This window comes from Mycteria americana, chromosome 7 (assembly GCF_035582795.1).
Source record: "Mycteria americana isolate JAX WOST 10 ecotype Jacksonville Zoo and Gardens chromosome 7, USCA_MyAme_1.0, whole genome shotgun sequence".
In the NCBI taxonomy this organism is placed as follows: Eukaryota; Metazoa; Chordata; class Aves; order Ciconiiformes; family Ciconiidae; genus Mycteria; species Mycteria americana.
In genome coordinates, this window is record NC_134371.1 from 56,684,909 (window position 1) to 56,712,714 (window position 27,806).

Consider the following 27,806-nt stretch of genomic DNA (forward strand, 5'->3'; position numbering starts at 1 on the left):
ATCTGGATGGTTGGTGACTGTTATGTGGAGAGCAAATATATTGGTGTTTTATTTCTGAAATAGTTTTCGCATCATGTTTTCCATTTCCTCAGAGGGGCTCTGAGCTTCCAATAGGAATTGTCCTCCACTATATTTGTACCTCTTTAACTTTTTTAAGCTGAAGTCAGTTTAACACGGTCGGTAATAAACAATTCAAAATGTTTCAGCCATTCCTCTATGCTACTATGACCCCTACAATAAATATTCTATTTCTCTTTGAAGTTGTCATCAGGAATCAGAACTGAATTAGGCAGCATATGCATTAGTTCATGTAGTATTTAAGGGACATGATTTGCATGTGTTTGTTCTGGGTTATCTGACTTGTTGACTTCTAGAAGTAACTTTTCAAGCTATAAATACAGCCAACATCTCTACATATAATTTCTCTATGCATATTCACTTTGCAAATGATTGAAAACTTGCACCTTGACATGTGTTACATCTGTCCAGCAGTTCCTATAGCAAAGTCAACTATATTAATTACTTTTGAAGATTAATTAAAGAGATGCTTTAGCACATGCACATATAGAGACCTTTTCTACCTTGAAAGCACAAACACTTTTTCTTATTTTAAAAAATATACATTCCACTGTTGGAGTAATTTTCACTATGCGTTTACTTTTTAAAGGAAATTGCCTTTAAAGAGGCAAATGATATTACAAAGAAACAGAACAGTGGTGTCAGGCATCAAGACAGATCACTACTGAAGAGCTTGAATGGAAAACTGAATTACAGTCTGAGTTAAGAGATGCTCCATGATTTATTTGTTACTCTGTTCCTGTAGAACCCAGGAAAACATTCAGCCTGAGGGAGAGATCATCTTATTCTCACCTCTACTGGGTCTAGAATAAATTGTTTGATTTTTACGTTAATGCACCTAACCCTAAAGGAAGGGGAAAGACATTATTGATTACAGAGTCAGGTATGATTGGATGCTGTTCAAATCCTCATACAGCTTTAACAGCCCTCTGTATCTTAGCTTGCAATATCCTTTCTTTCCTCTTACATTACTGGAGCTCACAGTGATGCTGCAAATTATGAAGCATTAATGTAAAATTCGGTATTTTGAAACCTAGACAAAGGGCAGAGCAGTACAAACAAGTTGCATGAAGCTCAGTCAATAACAGCTGTAGCTGTCAGTTTGCTATATACAGCTCAGTGACATTACAGGAAGATCTTGTTTTTTCATTCCACAGCAATAATGCTTGCCCTCCAGTAGTTTTTCTTCCATCTTTATCTAGGAAGATTTCTGATGGGGCTTGGATGTGTCCTTGTTCTTCAGAAGTTCCTGGGAGCTCACCCTATTTCATATAAACCAAGAGACTCTTTGGGAGACTCTTTGGGAAACTAGTTAAGGACCAGTTGCTACAGCATAATTCCCCTATTTCCTCCAGTACCACATGAGACGAGTACAGGAATGTTCCCATTCCCAGAGTGCCCAGTTCAGTGGAATATCTCTGATTACTAATATGTTCAAATAAATGCTTTCCTCGATACCTTTAATTTATAATATTGAGTGCAACAGTACTTCTCAGAGGGAACAAACCCTAAAGCTACAAGACGTTAACCAATATGTTTGTGTGTAGAGAGATTTTTCCTGAATGAAGTTTAAAAAAAATGTATGTTTTCCCCTGTCTGTAGTGCTCCTGGAGCTCCCGTGTCACTGTCCCTTTTGTTTAAAACAAAACCAAATCGTTTTCTAGCATCAGCTCCCACAGCGCGTACAGATTGCAGACAGGCACCCCAAATAAATATATAGCAACACTGGTTTCCCAGAAAAGGTCCATACAAGCAACAACTGTAATTCAAATAAGGCAACAAAAACAAATTTTAGGAAGACTCAGAAATAAAGGATATTTCTTCCTAAAGATACTATTTTCTTCCAGTGATAGTTTGCACTTTGCTTCAATGAAAAGCATTGATGCTGCTGCCAAATACACCAAGTATTTCCCTTTCAAGATCAATAGCATTTCTCCTGTTGGCTTTTGTGGCGGAGATTCTGAATGAAAAATACTAAAATACTGTAGGCTGGTCTTTTACCGTTAGATGATGTCATAACAACTATTACCAAAAATAATGATTTTTGCCTATGTATCATCACAGTTTTCTAAGGAATAATGCTACCAACTGAAAGCTAACAAGAAAAGTCCTGCGCTAATTTCAACTGCAAATTTAATTAGTTAATAAAACACGAGAACTAATGACTCAGATGCAAGAACAAGCACAGCGTATACCATAGGCTTAAACGCTAGCTGCTGTGGGGTTTTTATATGCAAAATCTGCATTTAATTCAGGAAATAATGAGACATTTGTAGGTGTCTAAGACCTTAGCAATATAGATCGTTTCATCTGCAATAGTTGTAGTTATTTGAAATGGAATTTCAGACTATAAGAACTAGAACATTTGAAAACTATTAGCTTTTCTATTTTCCTTGGAAGACAAAAATAAATTTTACGTCCCAGCTAAACAGTTCCTGTGTATTTAAATAAGTTCCTTAAATACACAGTTCCTGTTTATTTAAATAAATAATTTAAATAATCCTGTGTATTTAAATAATTTAAATAAATTCCTTGATTATAAGCCCTCCCTTGGTCATCTGGAGCTGAAGAGTGCTAAATTTCGATGAAATAAATTATTTATCTCTAGAAGCATGACTCATACCAAACTTACAATAATATTCAGCAAATGTCAGTTTGAGTTCAGGATGGGCTCATAAAACCAATTTCCAATTGTGCTGCCTCAGGAAGGACATGAATTTGTTTCCTGCAGCAAGAAGTGAGTGCACTGCTATTTTGATTTCTGTACCAGAAAGTTCTGTTTAGCTGTCTAAATTATTGGAGCATGTTGTTTCAGAGCACAAAGGAGACTATTTGATTTATAAATGAAAGCTGGCAAGCTAAGGAGATACTGACAGAAACTATTGCTTTAGTCATCACAGAATATGACATTCTTGCATCTAGCATGTATTTTTGGGAAACAAATGTAGGACAAAATCCCATGTGATTATGTAGGCTGAAAGCATTTTTTAAATATCATAACAAAAAAGTGGATGAAGTGGAACTGATTGACATAATTTATTTAACTTTTCAAAAGCTTTTGACAATATTTCTACCCAGAGGCTATTAAATGAAGGATAATTTTAGGGAAGCACTAAATAATATAATAGATTTATTAAAAAAGCATGAGAAATGTCCAAGGGATGTGTTGTCAACAAGTAGTACAGAAAATGGCCACTATATTGATCAAGGAAATAAAACGTACAAATCAGAAAACTCAGCTCACTGACCCTGACTAGAGCAGCTCACCCTGACTACGGAAATGAAGTCTGAGAAGGGATAGGGATGTTGTCAAGAAATGCATGTAATGCAACAATAGTGTGTGTTGCAGGAGAAAGATGAAAAAAAAAAAACCCAAGAAAGATCAAAATGAAGCCTCCACAATCTTTCTTTTAATATAATTTCATAACTTTACCTTTGGCTGGCCACTACCTGTTTGTTTGAGCTAAGTGAATTACGGAGTACCTGAAACTCTAACACTTAGGGTCTAATACCATAGTATTAATACATTGTTGAGCTATCAATAATTTATTGCAAAAGCAAGCCAAACAGTATTTATACTGTTATATACTCATTATAAATGAGTATTTATACATTATCTATAAAAACTTCTATAACTGACCATTGCTTCAATTTACACAAAAAATTAGAACTTTTGATATACTAAAGCAGAATCCACTACTTTACACTTTACTAAACAGTAAGTATTTCAGAAACTGGGGGTTTTCTCTGTATTAAAGTAGCTTCTGGCTAGTATTCTCCATTGTTGCAGGTCCTTCACCATTGCTATATTTTTCTGTTGGATGAGGCTACATCATGGTGTTTCTCCCACTACGGTTGTTTTCAATGTCATCTTGCGAAATGGCATACAAATAAGTACCTGTCCATTTGCTGCCTAGTGCTAGCATGGGTTTTTTTCTGACTGTTTCAACCCTTGATTATTTTAGCAGAATAATCTCAGTCTTATAGCTGTACAGTGATATTAATTTCTACTGGGATTCTGGCAAAACATGGGCAGCAAATTACAAAATTAAGTGTTTTCAAAGTGTCGCTTTTGTAATATAAGTCAGCTCAAAGTGTATGTTCAACCTTTACTAGTGGTGTAGTACTGACTAGAACTCAAATGGTGACTAGAAATAATAGCTATTTAGAACATTTACCAATTATCCATTGTTTTTTATTTACCTTAATGTAATGAATGTTTGATTTATGTTTGCCTTTCTTTTATTATTAAAATTCTACTATTGATAAATTTATTATTATAATCATTCGTGTTACCCAGACAGAGTGAATGGCATAGGCTCTGACACACTTATGGACCCTGGAAAACAGGTTTGGTTGGGATTCAGGATAGGCTTTACGAGAAAACATTGATTTGATTGTATTTTCTGCTTCTAAACAGTTAAGGAACAGCTATACAATTATGACTAAGAATTAATGCATGTTTATGTTAGCAATTGAAAATTACTTCAGTATAAGCTTATGGAAACACTGTTAAAAGCAACTCAAAGTGTAAATAGGTATTCTCGCATGCTTCTAAGACACAAAAACATAAGAAATGAGATATATATGACAAATTCTAAAATTATCTATAGTTCACATTGGTCGAGATACTCTGAAAAGTAGCAATGTGAATGGGTATAAGCAATTTAGTCTATTTTTAATATATTCAGTAAATGAAGGAAGAGTTAAGATGCAATTTATAAGGGTAGAACAAGTTTATTGTTAAGTTTTGTGATGTTTAGTTTCAATTCATTTGATACTAGGCTTAAAGATACCTTTTACTGCATTTTTTTCTGTTTAAGATTCTAATTAAACAAAAGACATTCAAGAAAATGAAGATTTCTTTACCTTTGCAGTGAAACTACTTAAAGTGGAAAAAAAGACAATGTGAATGCATCCCAATTTTTTTGCTTACGAAAGGGATTAGGGGGGATTTTAGGTTCCCATTCTCCTTTCACGTGGTTTAAGCTGTAGTGAGATAGAAAACAAAGTATTTTAAATATTCCTTTCTCGTTCTATAACTTTTTTGTTTTAATTCTGAATAAGATGACTTGGATAATCTGACAGTAAAAATCTTTTTAAACAAAAAATAATTTCAGATGATCTTAAGCCTGAACCTGTTACGTTAACTCAGTTTTCTGGCATTCTTTGGCTACCTGTCTCATTTTTAAGTAATACAGTATATGTCATTGCACTGTGCAGATAGTCAAATTCAGTTGGTGGGTCTCACCAAGCATATCCTAATTAATAATCATTAATACAGTTCCAGTTCTCTCCTTTTGCATATCATAAATCTTATTAGATCTTCTAACTCTTAGGAAGTATTATATCAAAGGTAAATAATTTTTTTCATTCTAGGGGACACAGTTTTCTCCAATGGGCATGATAAATGTTAAGCAGGAAGTATCAGTACTCAGACTCACTCTAACAGTGGACGTGTGACAATTTATAGAACAAAGACAAGATTTGCAGAGTTTTCAAGACAGTTCAGATATGCTAGTTCTTAAAACTACTTTTCAAAATCTTAAGTTGAAACAATGACTGCATTCCATACAGTCATTACTGCTAAGGAGGAATGGAAAATTTCCTTTAGCTTGGACTATAGTGCTCTAGCTCCCAGAAACTTTTGGAAGTCACTGTCCAAACTTCCAGAGAACTGTAATCTCTTATTTGATTCTATTAGTTTTGAGGGTAGTCTATACTGTAAAAGAAGAAAAATAATTTAGAGGCAGATCCTAATTATTTGTAAAGCTTACTCTGTATTAAAATTATGCCAAGGGAGTAGGGGAACTGGCTAAATACAAATACCCCATCAAACAAAAGTTCATGTGGACCAGCTTACAATGAACGAACTAGATCCCATTTACATTAAAAGCCCTCCATTGGGTCTTAGGATGTTGTTGACCTCCTCCTTCCTCCAGTGTGGAAAGCGATAGTCTATAGAGAGCCCATTTATATATGCTGGCTCTGCAAGCAATTGATTTTGCACACCAGCTAATTTTTAACTGATTCCCTGATGTGAACTCAACACTCTCTTACCTCATGTAATGAAGATCCTGGGTACTTGCCTGTGATTTAATTTGCAAAAGGTTTCCTACATATCCTTCTCTCAGAGCTGTACAACTTTTGTAAATACATCAATAGTCACTGAGGTAAAGAGTGACTCTCTCTATGTACTTATGTCCCATCTTTACTCCAGCAAATAAATTATTGCAAGCTTCTATCCCTGCTTAAGACTTTTTTATTTGTCCTTTTTCATCCTCAAGCCAAATAGTGCACTCGAAAAAGGTTAGATTTAGGTCTTGTTTCATGCCTCAAATGTCAGTCATTTTCCAGTAAATCTTTTTTCTGAGCTTTTTTTTTTTTTAAATCAGCAAAGTTCACAATGTTGTGCAATTCATGGGGAAAAAAGGAATTTTGCAATTTTGTTTCAACTTTGTTCAATGTAAAAAGAGCAACTGTAGCCTTTAATTTAAAGAATAATTAACGTTTACAAGGTATGTTATCAGAATGGGGTTATAACAAATTGTTGTGCAGCCTTAACAAGAAGCTATCAAATAAATTCTGTTGAAAGTCCTCTCTAACATAACTGGTTGTTAAGCTAAGGATTTTAGTAGAGACATCTTTCCAAGAAACACTGACGTGGTTTCTGTTACCAAGTCCTAACCTAGCCTATGAGAGAATATCCAGATATGTTTAACTTATTCTGTATTACTCTCACCCTACTAAATTTAGTGATTTTTCTGAGGAGTGGTCTCCTGGCTGTAGTTCAAGGATATAATGAATAGTTCTTAAAACCAAACTCATTTCAGAATTCACGTGGCTCCTGACCCTCTTTCTAAAGTTCAAGAGATATGAGAGAACATGAACTGCATAAATGAAGAAAAGCCTCTGTTCACAGTACTGGAATTGAGCTCATTTGTGTCTTGCACCCTATGAACAGGGTCAGAGATGAAAGCTAAAGTACCCACAAAACCTTTAATGGCCATTACAGCAGACTGAGGTGACATACGTAGCCTGAAGGACAGCAGAGATAATGTTCTTGTAAAAGAAACAGAAATGAGCTGCCTTGGGTTTCTATGAATCTATATTATGTAGAATCTATATAGTGAAATTCCTGCAGTAAGGTGCACATACAAAAGAGCATTACTGGATTTTTTTTTTCAGTGTATTAAGGACTGATAAATTTAATAAGCAACTTGACTAAAAACTGTATTGCCCACATTCTAGGTTCCCTTTTAGTAAGGACTCTGCATTTATACAGAAGTCTGTTCTTTTCCGTAGAGCAGACCAAAAAAGCACAGAAGGCAGGACACAGTAGGAAACTAGTGAAAAGTGTATTTTTAAATTGCCTAATTGGCATCTTGCAGTGGTAGGAGAGGGAGATGATCTCGGCATTACAAAAACTATATTATTACCAAAACACAATGGATGGTAGAATGCAAGAAAAGACAAGACCTGACATGCTAGACAGAGCAGAGAATTTTGAAGTACTGGTATTGAAAACATGAATGTGTAGCTTCAATTTGACATTCTGGTTAAAGTTGGGAGGAGAAATCCAGTGGAGGACATAATGAAAAAATGTTAAGATTTGCCTAAAACCAACGTAATTTTAGCAATTATATTTTTAACAAAATGGATCAAGGGGTAACATATATATGAACAATCCTAGATATATAAATAACTGATCATAGCAAGTTACAGTGAAAAGATGCCATATTTTACACCTTAAGTCCTCTATCTGCTATACCGTGACTGGCATGAATGACCATTTTGTTGGCATAAAAAGAGATTAACCATTGAGAATGGAGACAACAGTTCTTCCTTCACAGAAAATTACAATGATAATTGTGATTGCAGTGTTATAGCCATGTCTTGTGAGGCTTCTTTTCCCATTTTTTTATTTAAGTAGACTACTGAATTGCAGAGCGTGATATGGTGACAACAAAGTGAACAGATAGTTATATTCACTTGCCATTAATGAAACAAACTGCAGTCCTGTATCAGACGGAAAGGTACCAATGTTAACCCTGGGAGTAGGAAGGATGATAATTGTGCAAGAGGATAAAAGAAACATGCTTAGTTATAGCAAAGACAAACTGAAGAGGATTCACGAGAGAGTCTTTGCCAAGAATTTTAGGTTATGTCTATACGATACGAAGCAACACTGTGCAGAGATGTTTGTGCTAACACTAAATGATGTGCGACAGTTACAAGGAACAAAATAGCCGTACTAGCAGCTACCCAATGTGTAAGATTCAGTGAATTTAAGAAGCAAAGATATATTACTTCAGTGAAGTGCTGAGTTAACACAATAGCGGTGTTTCCTAATTCTGAAGTATTTCATACAGTTCTTCAAAGCACTCTTGGGTAGATATTCTCTAGTTGTATTAGGAAAAAAAAATCTTCCAAAGAGCTATCAATCAGAAACATTCAAAAGGATATTCTGTGAAGGGGAAGATGTACTAGGGGAAAGCTATAGTTCTCACTTTAGTACTGTTTATTGTGGTGTGTTCCCTGAGTCACACAACGGATGAGTAGCTCTTCAGCTTTCTCAGTTCTCCACCAACACTGTAGCTGCATCTAACCCTGTCTTGTTGAGCCTAAATGCTGAAATAAGACTCCAGAACGCTAGAGAAAAATGCCAGAACACGTCCAGAAGATTAACTGCACCAGACTTTCTGCTGACAGTCTGAGCATCTTTTCATTTTGACACTTAAATGGCTTCCATCATTACAATACCTGAGCGTTCACAAACGTGGATAAATTTATCTTTATGATGCACTGAAAAATAGGAAAGTGTAATCTTTTATGTCTCCCCTCTTTCACGCAGTACATCTACAGAAAAGGAGCAACAGGAGCAAATGCTTGAATAATTACAGGATGATACTAGATTGCATGACCAGAGGCCAGTCCACTCAGTCTCATTTCACCTGTTTGAATCAAAGCTGTGTATGGTTGATATCAAAACAAACATTCAGTTGCCATGTGCATAAGGAAATAGAAACATTTAACAATAGCTGATGATACCAACTTAAGATCCAGGAAATAAGGATGTTAAATACTGGAATTGTAGGGCACGAGCCGCCAGATGTAGTAGCATTTTAATAGGATTGTGAGAGTGAGAGCTGAAAGACCATCCTGATTCTACCGATGTAGCAACCTGCATGAGTTGATATCCAAAATTTTTCCATCAAATGGCAGCAAAATGGTTTCGCCATAAAATCAGGAAGTCACTGACTATAAAATTTTCACAGGAAAGATCCACCAGCGGTAATTAGAGCTGGAAATCACTAATGGAACTTTTGGTAAGAAAGTGGTATTTTAGCAGTTACAGCAAAGCATGGCTGAAATGCAGTTTTGGTGGTTCTGGTGGATGTTCACAAGATCAGGTGTGGTTTAGGATAGGAAAGTTGGCTCATGGATGCCAAGTATTCCTGATTCAATACAAAAGGACTTCCCAGAGATGAGGTATTTTTTCCAAGCTGGTTTCTTAATATAAGTTTCCTCCTAATAAGAAAAATTAATCTTCTTTAAGCCTCACTTTAACTACAAGAAGGAAATTAGAAGCTAGTATTCACCCAAAGCACACAGCTTAATTACCTTAAGATGAACTGTTTAAAGTAACTTGAAGAATATGTAGGGCATGTTATTTTAAATATCTCTTACAGTTCATTTCTCTGCATGATAACTTGGCTTAATTACTTATCTCAGCTTTAGCTTCAGATCTGGAAAAAAACCTCTGTTAATTTTAAACATGTATCAGCTTTCACAGTGCCAGAAATGGATAAATCTGGGATAGTGCGGCTGTCAGAAAAAGCATTCCCTCTCTCTTTCTAGAGTTCCTAAATCAGCTTGGCTCATGCACTCATCAATGGCTAATTCTATAGCCGGACTTGTCAAAGTTTATGTCTTTTTTCAAAGCCTACTTCATGCAAACTACTGGGGGTACAGGGTGCAGGGCAGAATTCAGAAAGTTGGTATTTATTTAAATCATTATGCTTCAAAGTTAAAAAAGAATATAGTGTTGCACCAATACTGTTCACCTCAGCAAAGAATTTCCACCCTCAAGGTTTCTTTGCATGCTTGCATGTATACACAGATGGCAAGTTTCCAAGCTTGGTCATTCTCTGGCAGACATTAGTATTTCTGATATACTTAACTTGTTGACATAAATCATATAATCAGAGGCTGAAAATATTTTGAAGCTTGGAAAGTATATATGGTGCACATGCTTCCACATACGCACAAATTACTCATCTATCTTTCCCATATAAAATGTGCATATACTTACAAACAGTTTGCTTAGACACATTTCTACATAAATTTCATTTTTATGCCTTCTTTTGTATTTTCTTCAAAATATCTCACAAAGCGGTAACACATAAATACTGTTGAGACACAGTGTAAAACCTAGCACTGATGACAGCATGCATAAACTTTCTCTAGTTCAGCAGTTCCACAGGAAACAGTTCCAGGTTCTTTCTCATACCCCATTTTTTCTGCAAAAGAGAGATCAAACATAGGAGAGACACAGAGACCCTTAATATGCAATGACAGCTAGCTGACTTTCTGTGTCTGCAGAGATCTGGTTACTTATTCTAGGCTTCAACTTACCTTTCTCTGCTTTGAATCACCAAAAAATGAAAAAGTGATAGTAATTATTTCCCATCTCACATCTCATTTTCCCTGTATAGAATTTTTTTTCATGATTATATAAGCATATACATTCATGGAGCCAGATAAAGATTTAGGAACCATGCAGCAAAACAGAGGAAGACTCCTGAATCTCAAACAAAACCTCTGGTCTTGAGGTTCCCACAAATAGCTGCCTACCTTCCTTGTTTGATTTGAAAAGTTCCTAAAACACTGAAGTTTTGCTCCAGCTGACATTCAAAGCTATCTGGGTTCCTCTTGGTCATGGCCAAGAAACCAGAAGTACCCTGAAGAGCCAGTGTAGCCAGAGACAGTCATGTTAAAAGCACATCTAACATTCCTACAAGACTGTGCTCATGACTGCTGTATTTTTAAAACAACTGAGAGGCATTTGAAAATATATTGGTGGCACTGGGCCAATCAATGGGAAATCGCAGTTCAGTATCCTCTACAAAGCAAAGCAAGTTCAAACCCACATCTATGACTTGTGGGGAGAAAGGCTATGCTCAGATACAGACGAGGGCAGGTTTGAGTGAAACCATTCCTGCCAAGTCTGTATCACTTTGCAGCCAAAAATGCAAGATCCAAGGCATCAGATGGTATGTAAATGAGATCCTGAGCCTGCAGCAGAGAAGTGAGAGCACATGGGGGAGGTGGTGGCTAACAGTCTCTATTCCTAGCATTACTTCAGGGAAGGGGGTGTGGGATTTTTTAAATTTTCTTTTTAAGGATCGTTTAATGCAAAACTGCATGGATGAGAGCAAGTATCACCACCATAAAAACAAGAGCAGCTAGTCATTCTGCATTCTGTCAAACCAGATGCATGTTCCTCCACTGAGGAGAAGATTCTTGGAGCTGGATTCTGGTTTGGGAGAGGTGCCTGCCATCAGGACCCGGAAGTAGGGTGGAGGTTCAGATCATGACTTTCGTAACAGTTCGCTATCCATAAGATCTGGATTGACCTTGAGAGTTGCTGAAAGGACTGCAGGACCCACATTTCTCCATGGAGGAGCCCGGAATTAAAGGAGGAACGAGTAATTGAAGTCCTTTGGAATCAGCATTCACAGCTAAATAAATGAATAAATAAATAAAAAGCCCAAACTAAAACCTCAAGTGGGACAGCTATATGATAGCACAGGAACTTTAGAAATTTATTATAACTGATATTTTCATCAGGGTATTGGCAAGTCACAGCCTGTAGCTAAAGTTCATGTCCGTGTTCAATGCTATAGCAAAATGCCTTTTTTAACCAAATCAAGACAAAAATGTATATAACACAGTTCCGTGGGGAATTTTTCTGTGACAGTTGACAGCCATTAGGCTTGTTTGATGCTAACAAGAGCAGACAGCTATATAAGCTATTTCCCTCACCCGTAACTATTTAACTTCTAAATTTGTGCTCAAAATCCATTTCCAGCTTCAGCTGCTTTTTCTGCATTCTCTTTACTTCTCTGACTAATCTGAATGTCATTTTAATGTTTTGCATAGGCATGGTAAGTTCCCTAAAAGGACAAGTGAGACAATGAAGGTATCAGTGAAATCAGCATTTTATGCCACAGGATGCTGTCCTGTCCTGGCTGTTTAAATGAGGGCCAGAGCCTTCTTTTAATGTTTAGCATTTTTGTCTCACTAAAGCCAGTCTTATTTTTTTTTTTTTTTAAACACACACAGACTTATTAACATAACGAGGTTGACACTGAAGCACTCTGCTTACATAGAATTATTATAAATAAGGCAGACTGGGCCTAATCCTGTCTCTAGTAAAAGAAACTTCCACTGCTATAACGATGAGCTCTGTAAATTTTTTTTCTGTCTAGACCAACGGATATGTTCTACAAAGAACAACTAAGCTCTCTGAGAACAGCTTTAATAACTGTGACTGAAAGATTTCTGTAACCCAATGATCTCCTCTCCAATGACTATACCAATATCTATACCAGATTAGAGTCCACATAAAGTGGAGATTGAGAGACCCTTTTCAAAATAACCAATAGCTGGGTGATGGGTATTACTGGGTCGTGAATAGCAGAGATTTAAAATCCTTCTGAACACGGCAGAGTAGAGACTTGAAGTTTAATTGCCTTTTCCTTTCTACCCAACTTCTCCTCTATCCTACCATCTTCCCACAATTAGTTCGGTTTGATACAAATAACTAGTTTCTGAAATACAGATTATCTGGAGATACAACTCCTGCATGTTATCTTGCCCTCCCCACCTCTAATAATTTTTTCCTCTGATAAAAACATAACAGCAATAACCATAGCATCGTCAAAATTTTTACTTTACTGAGTATGGCTGATTGCTACCAATGGCTTCACTTTATAAAAATAAGTAGTCATAATTTTTTCTTGCATTTTCTTCAGTGAATTAGCAGTAAAAAAAGTACAACTCTGGTATTTTTCACTGTGTGGGCACCATCCACTATCCTCTGAATTCTCATTCCTTTCTCTCCAGCATATAGCTCCTCCCTATGACTGGGAACAACTTAACCAAGTAACTTGAGCAGAAAAAAACCCCATTTCTTGTAGGCAAAGAGGCTGCTTTCTGTGGGAGATTTTGTTTATGACTTAGAATTAGGGACATTATGATACAAGTGCTACAACCGTTTGTTCATTATGGTCTACCATGCTGTATTGGTGTGTTCTTTAAACTTCCCTGCAGTAGGCTGAATTACATCTGATGGGATGTAAATGAAAAAGTTTCCTAGTTAGAATAATTTTACATCGTAGTAATTTATTCAAAGGTCAGTGAAGGTGATTTTCTTGAGCTTTATCCGACAGTTCTTAAGGGTTAGGTAGTTCATAGCAGCAGGTCTAATAATGATGAAACATCAATATAATGTCCAGAAGAGAAATGTATTTTGAAATTAACAAAACAATAAAACAGTTTTCAGTTGAATTTTCTGGCTGATTCTTAAGGAACTCTTTTAATAGTAATCTCCTTTAACAGTAAGTTCTTACCAGACAACAAAGATGTGCTGGACTAGAACTTCAGCTAGCACAAACCAGTTTTCTCCTGAAACACAGTTTATCTAGGCTGGGGTGCCAGGGGTGGAGGTAGGGAGAAGGATTACCTTTTTATTATTTGTAACTCACAGCACATTTTTTCAGAGCAAGCTAGTTCTCTCTCAGGACAGCAACCACATTAAAAGCATTAAAGCACATTAGCTACATAGGGATTAGGGTTTTTCTCTTTCTTTGCCTTAGTTTTTCATGATTATCTAATTAAAAAAAAAAGAGGGAAACCCTTATAAATCAGTGTTAGTAACTGAAATGATACCATACTGTATCTCTAGGAGTACTGTAGCCAAAATAATGAAGTACCTAACAATGATTCTCATAGGTGAATGATATGAACCACCTAAGTATTTTTAACTGAACAGCAAGCACTGTCTAGAAGTTTGCATACATAAACCCTTTTATTTTAAAGTTCTCTACTCATGACCATACCTCAATAGTAGCCTTGGTTTCTCGGACATGGCTGTGTACACATACCAATTGTCATGTCAGCACCTGAGACCAAATATAATAATATTCTAATATTTGCTAGATGGCAGGAAGGATACAGGAACAGATTAAACTGTGTTCAGAACTGAAGTCCTCTGCTAAACATTAGAGTACTTGCAGATCATCTAGGCATTTAGATTTTCTCCCTTTTATAATTTAATCTAACTAATATCTTCCCCCCCCCAATTTGTGGCTTAGTTATTGTCTAGATAAACAATATATAATGTTCTAAGATTTTTAAAAAGTTACTGATACAATAAATGCCATCATATGCATCTATTTATATATTCCATGTCCAATATTGTGATATCTATCACTATTGTCTTGATACTTTCTGAAATCAAATTTGACTTAAGTAAAGTCAGGTTTTGATTTGTTAGACCTACTGACAGATTGCTAAAAAGAATTTTAAACACAGACTGTGTGTTCATGAAAATATCAGATTTTTACTTCTCTTTCTTAATTATAATGAAGTTTACAGATCTGTTTAATTTGAACAACAATACAAAATTTTGGATATTCCAACTTCATTATTCCAAAGAAGGAGTTTTTCAGAAAGGACAGAGTTATATCTTCCTGTTTCTTAGAAGTACTGTAGTTGGGCCTTCACTTCTTTCCAGGATCAGACTCTGAGAGCAGGGATACCATGCAGACTGAAAACATAAGGCATACAGAGCAGCAAACAAGTATAAGCTACAGATTGTATAAAATTATCAAAGATCGGGGGGGAAGATGAAGGGAAAGAATTACACCTAAGCAACCTAACCAATAAGATCTCAAATGAAGAACATGGTTTGTAATTCTGTTAACTAAAATATGTTAAAACCAGTATGGAATAACTTGTTGGAGCAGGAAAATTAATATTCTTTGTGAATTTAGATTTTTATTTTCTTGCTCATACAGTGTCTAACAATAGGCTATAATTATATCAAATGTCTGTTCATTAATCATATTTAGTTAGATTTCAGTGAATTTTTCTTTTCTCTTTTGGTCTGTTTATTGATGAAGAACAACATATTTAAGTAGGTGTTTAAAATTTGAGTTGTGGTTCTAAAATTATAACTTTCCATAAGACAAATGGTTCCTTTCTTTTCCCTGAGTAGAATCGTGATGCTGGGTAGAAGAAATGTCTGAGATTTAGAGCTTTGAATAGCAGTGACAAGGTGCAGGTAGGGATTTAAGAAAAATGTAAATCTTTTTTCCTCCTGGTCAACGTTGACCTTGCCTGACCTTACCTCAAGGATTCACTCCTCTAGGAATTAGGCTAGTGTAATTCTATTTTATGCTGTTCTAGTTCTTACACTGCTCTCATCCACATATTTCAGTGCTTTCCAGGTTGAACTTTATAATCAGCAGGATAAATGCGATTTTCTTGCTTGCTTCCGTCTTCTGTAGGGAAATAGCATGCACAAGCGCATCAAATGTATGTAGAAGTGTTAATATTACATGCGTATTACACAGATACATGCTTGTAAAGGCAAGTTGAAGATACAAGGGTTCCACCAGGAGAAGGTGGTGATGAAGACTGCAATGGTTCTTGTATCCTACAGCTTTCTAAGAAAACTCTATCTTTTCCACTGATGGAAGGCTCTGAAAAATTATATGATTTGGTGGGGTTTTTTTCAAAACCGAAAGAAAGCTCAAGTTCACCAGTGAAGAAGACAATGGGATCAAAGCTATTTGGAGTAAGAAAACATCTGGTATCTCCACTGATGTTTGCTTAAAGGAATAGAACAGGAAGTTGGCAGAAACATACTTAGATTTCCCATTGGACAAATGAATTTCCAACAAAATGAACATATGAAAAGAAATTACATTGTCAGAAGAATGTCAAAACTCTATAGATAATCTGATCTATAAATTTGAGCACTAAGAAAAGAACAAATGGTGACAAAATAACCATTTTTTAGAAACACTGTTTTAAAATTTACAACTTGCTCTAGTAGTATGTAGTTTCCTATGTGGACTTAGCATATGTTTCCTCTGTTTCACAGTCATGTGGTTTTAAAAAAATGCCCTTTTATAGAAATTTTCAGTTGCATACTTGCTCTGGAGTATGCATGCTTAATCTCTTTTTATTACTCCTTTCCCAGATAATCTTTTTTCTCATTTATCCCCCACTAACTTAGTTGCCTTAGGCAAGTGCAAAATGTAGCTTCTGTATGCAATGAAATTCTATGGCAATGAGGTCTGCCATATATATTTTTTATGATCTACAGAAAGGGATCCCTTTATTCACTGGCCATGAAATTACTCATGCATCTAACTCTCAGGGCTTGGCATTACTAATGCACCCTGTTTTTGCAACAAGAGAAACGCAACTGCACTGTAGCAGCTCTAATGACAGGTGAACAACAGAGTCTCCCTTCCAAAGTCTAATTCTCTTCACTTCTACACCGATGTAAATCTAGAGTAATTTCTAGATGTCTATGAAATGTAGATACCGTATAGCTAAGGAGTAAATTCAAATCTTACAGATTTTTTTCATATTAAAGTCTTTTTTGACATGTTGCCAAGCCAGTATTTTCTGCATATGCTGTTTCCTTGTCCTGTAGTGGACAGTAATATAAAGTTCACATCCCATGTTACCATTTCCATACCCATCACAAACAACTGCTTTCTTCAAAAAGAAAAGAGATATCTAAGGTGAACATTGCAATTTAAATTATCTTTAGAGCTCTCAAGAAACAGAGCTGAAAAGTAGAAGACAAAACCTCAACAGGAAAAACATGCTCTGTTTCACAGGTCTCATTACACAAAAGGAATTCTATCGAGATTCCCCACATGCTTTATCTACAAAGGCACATCCTCCCTGAAGAGCTAAGTATGCTTTCTGTAGGAGGAGCACTTGTAAAGGCTGTAGAAATGTCACAAAATACACACTTGCTCGATAATGAACAACTTCCAAGAATACCAGTCCTCTCATCCTTCCAAACAGAGTTAATCAAAATCCTCAAAGAGAAAAGATACTCTCTGGAGAAAACAATGTAATAATTTCCTGGGATTTTCATTTTGAAATTCAGAAAGATGTTGAAGTGTATTATTAAGGCTACCAACATCATTAGATGACTTTGCAATTAAGGATGCTTTGGCCCTTCATGAATTTGACCAGCATGTGGAATTAGTCATATCTGCCGTGAGGAGAACATACCAATGTGAACTACCTAGGTTGTTTAGGCTATCAAAAGAAACAAAATAGACTATCTGTGCTCTCATGGTACCATATGTGGTACCAAGTTCTGTGCACTATTATAACCAGACACAGTCCATAATTTAGAACATGTCAATAATTCAACCGTTGTCAACTGCTCATTGAATTCGTCATCATTAAGCACTTAAATACTTCAGCAGTACTTGCTAGCCCTACTTCCACAAAGTACTTCTGGCTTTAATGATGAGTGCAGTTTTTGGTATGTTCTGTGTTTAGAGATATTTTCTCTTACCCCAAATCTTGTGGAAATCAGTATTCTTACTGATATCCAAGTGGTCTATATACATTGCAATTTTCTTGTCATCAAAATTTTTATCTGAAATGTTAAAGCTTGTAGGAGACCACGTAATAAAGCATATTTAACCCATGATAAGATAACCTAAGGACTTTTTATTTACTGGAGTCAGTCAAGAGCCAGATATATTTGTTCCTTGAAGAACCTGTATTGATTTAATCCCACTCAAGATATGCTTTCTGTTATAATGTAATTTTTTTCTGCTTTCCTCTCCTCTTAAGACAACCATTCAAAAAGTACATGACTATTTTCAAGGGATGAAATTGCTGGCACTGGAATAGCAACCAGTGTCTCAAAGCAAGGTCTTCTTTCATGCAAATAATTTCTGAGCAAAGGATTTGCAACTAGTTGGTGAAGCAATTTATGGCTGCAGCAAAGAATTGACATGGTGCTTACCATGTCATCTACATGCATGTGAGTTTTGCTCTGTGTTACTGCATTTTGCAGAAAATACTCTCACAGCAAACTGAAAGTTTGCTTTCAGTAACCGTGGTGTATACCTAAAACGTAATTTGACTCACCTAGCCTATCTTAAAGCAAAAGGTCTAAGAAGCCAAGTATAACCACAACAACAATTAAGTTTTCAGAGGTATATACTAAAGGACTTACTGTGATGATTAGCCCTTTCTCCTGGAAATATTTAACCAATGGGACGGCATTCTGCTTGAAATTCATTAGTCTTCTTTGAGTGGCTTTCAGGTTATCATCAGGTCTCCCTTGTTGTTCAGCACGCTTCAGTAACCTTTCTTTCAGCCTTTGACTGGAACATGCCAGAAACACCACCAAATCTGGGGTACAGATCTGTGGAAAGAGCAATTCGAGAAGTCTGTGATTAAGCTGACTATCCAGCACTACAGGACTCAGCAATTCCATTATTAGGTGAGGCTCAGATATGCTACATTTGCGTAAGTTGGAACTTGATGAAGTAATTCATTTTCTGTTGTTGTTCTTTAAGGGAAATTCATAGGCTTAAGGAGGTGCTTGTTTGTCTGATGTGAAGGTTAGTCAATTTGTTTCACCTGAAATGTTAAGGAAAAAGTTTAATGAAAAATTTTTATTTCAACCCCAGAAACCTTCTCTAGACTACCAGTCATTTGCATTACCAGAAGGTTCCTCTAGCTAAAATTAAAATCTTTAAAAAGAGCAAAATATAAATGTCTCATATTCTGCAGGAAAATGGCTGTATGGTTTCCATCTAAAAAGCCTTTAAGTAAGGTGGTATTTAAAATCCAGCAGCCACTATGAAGCTAACTGATGCCTAGGACCAGGTGAAAACAGACCTGTTCCAAGATCCACAGTTTCTTATAACACTTTCTCTGTTTCTCTAAATCTCACCCAAGCTTCAGTGCACTTTTCAAGAGGTTGGGTGTGGCAGCTAAGAGGATTTTAATTTCTCCTATCCTTTTTGGTCCGTGTGGAAAGCGCTGTTTTATCTCACACCCATCCCCACACTAAAGTGCAGGAAGTACAGTTTCACGGCAATGAGAAAAAATTTTTTTGGAAATTTAGCTCTTTCCCAGTTAAATTCAAGTTGCCTTTATGGCTTTCAGTGTTCTTCATAACTTTTGGTTACTCATACTATCAAACAGTTATAGAAGAGGTACCTCTGGTGCTTGGGGGGCGAAAGCAATGATAGCCCCACTTTCTTAGGAATGCTGCTAAATGTTCATAGTCAATCTTCAGAGGTCACCACTGTTTAGTACATGTGGTGGAAAAAACAGAAGTTGCTCAGACACCTGAATTCACAGGATTTTAAAAATGAGTCTTCAAGTGTATATTAACCATATTCATAATATCTGATTTTGTTCTTTCCTCTACCTGGTTGTTACAAAGAAACCTACCTCTCTTTAAAGACTCACCTAAAAATCTTTTTCTCACTAGCTTAGCATTGCCTTTTAAAACATACTAGAATTCTATGTAAGAGGCTTTGAGATAAAAACAAACCCTATTGTACTGTGCACGTTTTTATCTGATTACAGATTAGAAAGGGTTTATTTGTTCTCACATACAAGCACAGTTATTTCTGCTGTCTTTACTTACCTGAACAATAAAGTTCATACTTTAATTTTAACTAATATCAGTAAAAAAAAAGCTTACTACTCTAGAAATGACATAATCTAGTTACATTACAAATGATGGTGGATGCTCAAGAATGCTAAATAGACATTTTTCTCATGATGTTTCCTATCTAGAGAATAATTTTGTCTTTGTTCAGCTTGATACTATGTAAATTTGATAGTCAAATTTGAGCTACACAAAAGTATCACCAAAACATCTACATATATTCTAACTACTACTGTGTAAAGAAGGAAGTGATTTATATCTTTATGTTCATTATACAGTTGTTATTAATACATTGCTATTGAGGGCCAGAACAAACCAATTATGCTTCTGAATACTCTCTATATCTAGGTCCCTCTACCCAAGGATGTTAAATTGCTTAAAGACAACCATATACTAGACTGAATAGTCAAGACTTCACAGGTGGACAATCTGGAAAATTAATAACCAAGTTTAAAAAACAAAATCCCGCCTCGCTGGGTTTCTGTCATTTGAGGGAATACAACCTGAAGTACAGTCTTGCCTTTTCTCCTGGCAGCCTGAGCACAAAAAAGTTCTTCTGAAGTCAAAAGAAACAAATACAACTTTTCAAAACTAGGGTGATGGTCATTAGCCTTTACAAAGGAGATCACTGACAGAGTAGGATATGGAGATGAGGAAGTAGAAAGTGGCTAAAAAGCAGAACCATTATCAAACAATAAAGGACAGTCTGATAAGCAGCACTAGCAAGCAGGATGGTGACCTCTTTACCATTACAGAAAACTAAATAGGGTTTTAAAGACAATCAAATTTTTTTTTATGCATATTGTAGATGACTGGAGACATGACAACGCAAATTACAAACCAAACTCCAAAAATATGAATTCTGGTAATTTTTAATGAGTATCTATTAGATTTTGAAACAATTAACCTTGTAACCTATTTTTGTTAAATAACTGCCAGTGGGAGAGAAGCTCTCTCCTACCTCTAACATATGTACCTCAATGTCAACAAAACCAGAGTAACTTTATCCCCCCTTTTCAGACTATTTTAAATACATAATTGACAGAGTTATTCTGTCCTTTCATGGGATGCATTAATTATTACAGTTAATTTTACTACCACATAATAGCTTTAAGGCACATAATTATTCATATGAAAGACTATGAAAGTAAGTTTCTGTGTTAGACTTCCATGCAATATGGACATTATTAAAAGTAGCTCTGTTAAATTAAGGTTGCTTCATTAGTAGTAGAAGCATAATGAGGAATCAGAAGTTGGGAATTTAAAGAGCATACAGTAGTAAAGAAATCCAAATTATGACACAGATTCTGAAAAAAAAAATGCTACAGATTTCGAAGCCTTTTAGGTCATGAAACACTATCTCATGAAAGGGAATGGCTGATGAACATTGCAGCAGACTGAGCACAGAGACATCTCAAGTCCCAGTGTGAATATCTGGCTGATTGGAGCTTCCTAACACACATTACACAGGGACTCAGAAATTCTAACTGCAAATCAGGGATCTAGTAAAGTGAAGGACAAAAGGAGTTTATACAAGTTAGTAGTTTTATTTAGTATTTCCATTTCTGTGGATCCTAATAATAGTGAAGAAAGACGGTAAGAAATCTTCAGATGCTCCAAGCTGTAGCTGGCCTTCTCGTCACTTTCAACGCTCACTCCCAAACATCTTCAAGACTAGCATCTACCACGTACTCAGATCTGTGAAGTCATACCAGACCTCCTCAAGTGTAGGACCTAAGCTTTTGCATATCACATAACTTCGCATATAGCATCAACCTTACAGAGTACTTACAATAAATAGATCTCTCATGAAATTATTAGCCCTAAAGGAAAAAGAGGAAGGAGACAAAGGGAAGGTCTCCTTCTGTTTCACACAAACATGAGAGTGCAGCTTTCCACAGGCAATCTCAGTTCTTTAAAGAAACTGTGGCTAAGTGCAGCCCCACAGCAAGGGAAGGATCTGAAAGCCACCATGACGCCATCAGGTGTGCAGGTTCTCATCTGCACACCTGCATTCCCACAAACTGCACTGGCTTCCCAGGCCAGTTCCTTTTTAAGAAAATGGGAAAGCATGCCCTAGGCCTAATTTTTTTTTCTAGTTGTAAAATAAGGATAATAATGAGGTACAACACAGTAATTACTGTGGAAAATTAATTCATTAGGTTTTAACTATTTCCTATTTTTAAAATGGAAAGTTCTCTACAGGAGCTGAGTAGTGGTGGTGTTCTTAATTTTTTTATTAGTAACAGCAACAATACAAAAGACAGTATCAGAATCCCAGGAACTAAAACTATTTTTTCTGAGACTCTGGCATTTGTAATCTGAAATACATTTCACTCGCAGAAATAAAACGTCAATGAAAACAATGGTTTAAAATTCTTAGTTCAAGAAGCCTAGTTTCAAATGAACTATTGTCTAAAGCGTTTTTTGAAGTGGAAAAAAAAAAAGTAATTCAAGCGCATTTGAGATAGGAATACAAAGCAGATTCTGACTATGTGATGCCTCTATGAATTAATCTTTTACCTGCAGAATACACATCTTTGTCATCATGAAGTAGCTGAAAACCATTTAATAAACACAAGCTTCTGCTTGGTTTTAGAAGCACAAATTCACTCCTGTTTTTGTGAACCACTTTGCTTCCACTTACCTGAACTGCACCTGCCTGCAAGACATGCTTATAAATACTTCAAGTTGGAACGTAACAGGCTAGTGTGAACATATGGACATCTGGGATTACTTCTCTGGAAACATATCTAGTTCTCCTACGTAAATATGAGTACAAATTGCTTTTTTCTAACAAAGAAAAAGGTCTTTTTATGACTCATTTTAAAACAAACCTATTTTTTTAACTCAGAACTAACTATTGTTGAGTTTTATGACTCGGGAATAAGTTTTAATCTGAGACTCAGCTTGTAGAAAAGGCGTACAGAACCAGCACAGACAGAACTGGATTACTGCATGCTGATTTCCCATAACGCTCATCTTGTGCTGAAGGCAGAGGGTCTTCTTCATGTCCAGAAATGCATGTGAGGAAGGACTGTGGGGCTCAGGGAAGTGAATTTGACTACTTACTAACTGGAACTCAGCAGAAGGGAGAATCTTTGCCTATCGGAACAGACAGGTTTCTGGTTATTCACAACCTTCTGAATTTTAAATGAGACAAAGAGCATATGGCATCAACTCAGAATAAAACTGGTGGGTACATCCTCTCATTTTTTAGAATAGTATTTACTAGTAAGTAAATCCTACTCTCTTTGGGTCTGAATCTTCTACCTAAACTGGAACAAGGAATAAATTGAGAGTAATTCCATGCAAGTTGGTGGTGTTATTGACGTTAAGCAGTGTAAGTGGAAAGATGCTCTCTTCTCTCTGGGGATATTTTCTACATCTCCTCTTGTTAGTGAGAGTAGTGTGGTTGTTTGCTAGAAATTAGATGATTATGCTCTCTCTCATTATTCCTCATTAGGCAAAAGACGAAAATGCTCTGTTTCTTAATTCTTGGTATGTTCTGCTAGATACTCCTGAGAAAATTTAACTGACAGCTCATGAACCATTGTCATTAATTTAACAGTGCATTTTATTCTAATTGGTAAAGGTTACTAGCAAGCTAGTTTATGTCCATTGTATGGGTGTTCTCCCTTGTAATTACTGATTTGCTTTTTATAGTTCCATCTCTGCTGGGTTACTAGACTGTTTGCATAGTTTCTTCTTGTTTTAGAAAAGCAAAATCATGAATCATGTTGTCAAAGAATGAATCTTGCTGACAAAATTTTTTCTGGTAACTGCTTTTGAACTGTATTCACACTGCCCAAGGAATAAGCTTCCAACAAAATGCCCAGACTATGTAATTAGGCCCCCTAACAATTGACTGAGAGAGGCAGGTGTCTTTAGGGAGAACTGATTCAGATTTTCACCTGTGTAGGGCAGCTAGTCGATAGGAATCCCTAGCTGTAAACACTAATGCTAATGCTGCAAAGGCAGGTCTAAGCAGACATCTGGTTCAGAACTGCTCAGCAGGCACCTCCATCCACTCTGAATTCAGAACACCAGGTCCTCTCCTGTGGCTTAAAGACTAGCAATGGATAAGCTCTCCTTTGGCTAGTTTGGCTAGCAGAGAAGAGCCCTTGCCCAGAAAAATAGGAAACCGAGGTCTAGGGTCTCTTACCCAGCAGAAAACTGAACCACTGCTTGCCTTTCTCAGGAGAGTGCTCTAGCTTCCAGGGAAGAAGACAGACTGATAAGACTATTCCACAGGCTTCCTGCTCAGTCTTGGCTTTAAGGTGGCAATACAAAACTCACAGGGCCAAAGAGAATGAATGAGAGGAACCACAGCAATGTAGACTGCTGATGTGCTAGCCCTCCCACTCCTCATACAGATGACTGGGTACATCCATCCAGTAGGGGACTGTACCTGAGGCTTATTAGCCTGGAACAATGAAGTGGAGATTTAGGAGAAGGGAGGTAGAAGTTAAGGAGGCAATAAAATGAAGAAGACACATTGACCATGATACAGAAAAAATACCTTTACCAGAACAAAAACCTATTGCAAAGAACAGATCCTTTTCCCTTAAGAGGATTCACAGAAAGGTTGCATTCATTTTACTAGCTGTTCTGGAGCCCACACTCTTGGCCAGTGACAGAGCAGGTTTTCTATGAGAAGCTCTTTGCAGAGCATGAGCTTGGCAGTTGGACCGCCACAGGTCAGTTGGCCACAACCACCTATGTTAAACTTTGAGGGGACTGCAGGCATCATTTCTGCTTGGAGGTTTAAGTATTGGACTTGGAGGAATAGGAGTGCTGTCCTTAGCCTGTGAGGCTGTGACAGGACAAGTCATTTTTTCCCAGCATCCTATATTGTGCCATCTAAATAGTTTGTTCTACTTTAGCACAATAAATTCTCATAATAATTTTCATAAGGAATATATTTGGGAGTTAAAGAGTTAACTCAAATCACAGCCAAGATGAACTAGTTATTCTTTGTAGGTCTAGTGCATTTATGAATATTCTTAAGGACCTTTTAAATAAAGAATCAGATAAAATTTACTGCCTCTGTTTATTATTTAAATTAAGATTTTACTTCTTCAAATATAGCCTTGTCACCTAGGCCATGTAACACAAAAATATTTTTAAGATTATTTCTACAAAAATAGTTTTTCTCTTTTGTCAAGGAATTAAATTATATTCATTAATGAATATTCATTAATTCTAATACCTGTTCCACATTTCATTTCACTATTAACAAAAGTTACAATTAATATATTTTAAGCAAACTTCATCTGCACTCACTCTATTGAAACTAACAGGGTTAATGCTGGTGAAGGAATTACTGAAATCAGAAGGAAAGTTATGCGTGAATGACTGAAAGTGGGGAAAAAAAACCCCAAACCAAAGCAGTAATTGAAATTAACTGGAAAATACTGAAGTGAGAAATTGTTTCTCCTGGGAAGGGTAAAAGCTTAGTGCCATGTGGGAGACTACACAGAAAGTCAAACTGCAGTTTCTTCTTCGCAAGCCATTTGAGTTCAATACACCAGTCAGAGGCATTTCATTACAGTGTTACTGGAGAGGAAGATATTTAGCATGCTTGAGCATGCTGGTACTGTAGGTGACTTGCTGAATTTCAAGCTGACAGGTTAATGGTAAATAAACCATTTTCTCCTTGGCATTTTCAAATGTGTGCTTGGAATCTAAACACCTTTCTACTATTTGCACTCAGCACAGATCATGGATACCTTAGAAATTTGTGGTTTAGGATAGCTTTATGCCTAGACTCAAACTGAAAGTCTAAATAAATATTAAACCTGCGCTACTACGCAGAAGGATTTCAAAATCATCAAAATCCAGAAATTATCATATAATTAAAGCAAAGATATAAACTGGAAGTTCTATCGGCTTTTAAGACATTAAAATCCATGTTTTAATTTTTTCTCCACAACCATGATGGCTTAAAACTTTGTTTTAAAGTGAGAGCTGAGATGCTCATAGTCACATGACTTCAGGGCTTTGTTAAAAGTACCCTTATCAAAAGTGTTGGCAGTATTGACTCTGCTTTCTGGAATTAAGAAATGGGAGAGTCAGGATTTGGCAACAATCCAAGACTTCCAATGAGAGAAGTTATATGTCATGTATTCAGTCCTCAAAGAGAAAAATACAGGCCTTATTTCAACTCAGTTAAGAAGTTCAGAGAAAACTGAGCAAAACTCAGAGAAAACTGCAGTGCTCATGGCTATGAGTTCTCACAGGCTGCAATGAGTCTGCAATGAGTAGCTGACCATTAAGAAATGACGCTGGTGTAAGTAAGCGACCAGAATGGCAGAGCTGCTGCTGGTTGGCAAGCACTGCTGAAAATCTGAAAACATCACTGATGGCATCTTAAAGGCTTCTTTCCTGCTCAAAATATATGGGTGATAGGAACAGTGATATTAACAAAACTCAAGAAAAGAGAGGGGAAACAAGCTTTAATTCAAAGATAAAATTCCTCAGGTGTGTAAAGTGCTTTTTAATCCACTTATTCCAGATTGATGTTATTGCTTGGAAGCAGTGTTTGTTACTTCTGGTTTCTAGATCTAAGCAGAAAGAGAAATACTGTGAGTGCTGCAAATGCTACATTGCTTTATCTTAGGCAGTTTAGTCATTGAGATGCAATGTGGTTTAATACAATTCTGCCTAGCAACACTTTGAGAACTTACTGTCCACAAGAGTCTGGCAACATAATAAGGAAGAAATAGTCATCTTTTAGCTATACCTATGTTTGGGAATGTTAGCATAAGTTGGTTTGCTTTGACTCGTTTCCTAAAAATAACATTTTTTCCCAGAGAAAAGTTCAGCTTCTGGATTAGTCAAAGGGATAAAAAATGTGCTGGTAGTACCAAGAGCAATTACAAGCAAAGTTCAACAACAATTCATTATCATTGTGTATTTCTATACTAGAACATTATGCAGGACGTGTATTGTAACTAGAGTTCAGACATATATGTATCCATTTGATTTTTTCACAAAATGAAGAGATTATGAAACCTCAAATAGTGTCAAGTCTCAGTAACAGCTATGTTACTGAGCCATAAAACTGAAGGGATTATTTTAGCATAAATAATTTGTTACATTAAAGATGTCTGCAAACACAGCACAGATTTTACATGCGCTTGCAAGAGAAACCAGGCACCTTAGCTGACCTTTTCCTTTTCCTCTACTAATACGGTGAACCATTTCCAATATAAATTAGTTTATCTTTACAATAACTCAGCACAGTTCTTACTGGTGAAAGCCATGTAACAATATATACAAAAAGGTTGGGTAAACAGCGTTCAGGGAACTATAGTGTTAGTGCTTGGGAGCAAGACAGATTTTATGCCCTTTGTGCCTTGCCTTTCAGTTGTTCATCATCTGCTGTCCACAACATGCACTACTGGAGAAAGGCTTAGGCTAAAAACTGTACAGAATCCCTCCTGGTCCACCTTTCATTGACCACTGTGGCCAGCTCACATCTAGTCCAAGTCTTGACTTCCTGGCCCTTTATTTGACATTGGGTCCAGATACTTTCTTGACCCCGCTGCATCGTGCCTCACAACGAGGAACAACATATGGGTAACAAAACAATATAGACTTCTTATGATTAATAAAGACCAGACATGTTTCTTGACCTATAATGACATTAGGTTTTTGTAGCCTGTTTTGTTTATAGACCTCCTATTTTCCTCATATTTGTTCGGTCTCTGTTCCAGCCTTACCTACTCCCTCAATACCTTGTATTACTCATCTCTATTTCCATTCAGTTTAATAACTTGTCCTTCACATTCTCTGCCCACAATTTATTTTTGGTATTATTATATATATTCTTGGAGTTTGTTTCTGTCTGCGTAAACAAGGGCAAAGGAGAAAGGCTGTACAGTGAAAAATGCTACTTTTAAAATGAATGCTGCTTTGTTTATTTCAAGCTTCCATGGGATTACAGATACCCATCCCAACACACTCAAAT

The 27,806-nt window shown here is 36.3% G+C and overlaps 1 protein-coding gene across 2 annotated transcripts in view; it reads right to left on the reverse strand.

Moving 5' to 3' along the window:
* AK5 (adenylate kinase 5) overlaps positions 1–27,806 on the reverse strand; it is a 99,629-nt gene that overhangs the window by 57,471 nt on the left and 14,352 nt on the right. For both annotated transcript variants that reach the window (XM_075508556.1, XM_075508557.1), the window contains exon 6: positions 18,377–18,568. In XM_075508556.1, the coding sequence (XP_075364671.1) occupies positions 18,377–18,568 (192 nt within the window). The remainder of the gene's footprint in view (positions 1–18,376; positions 18,569–27,806) is intronic.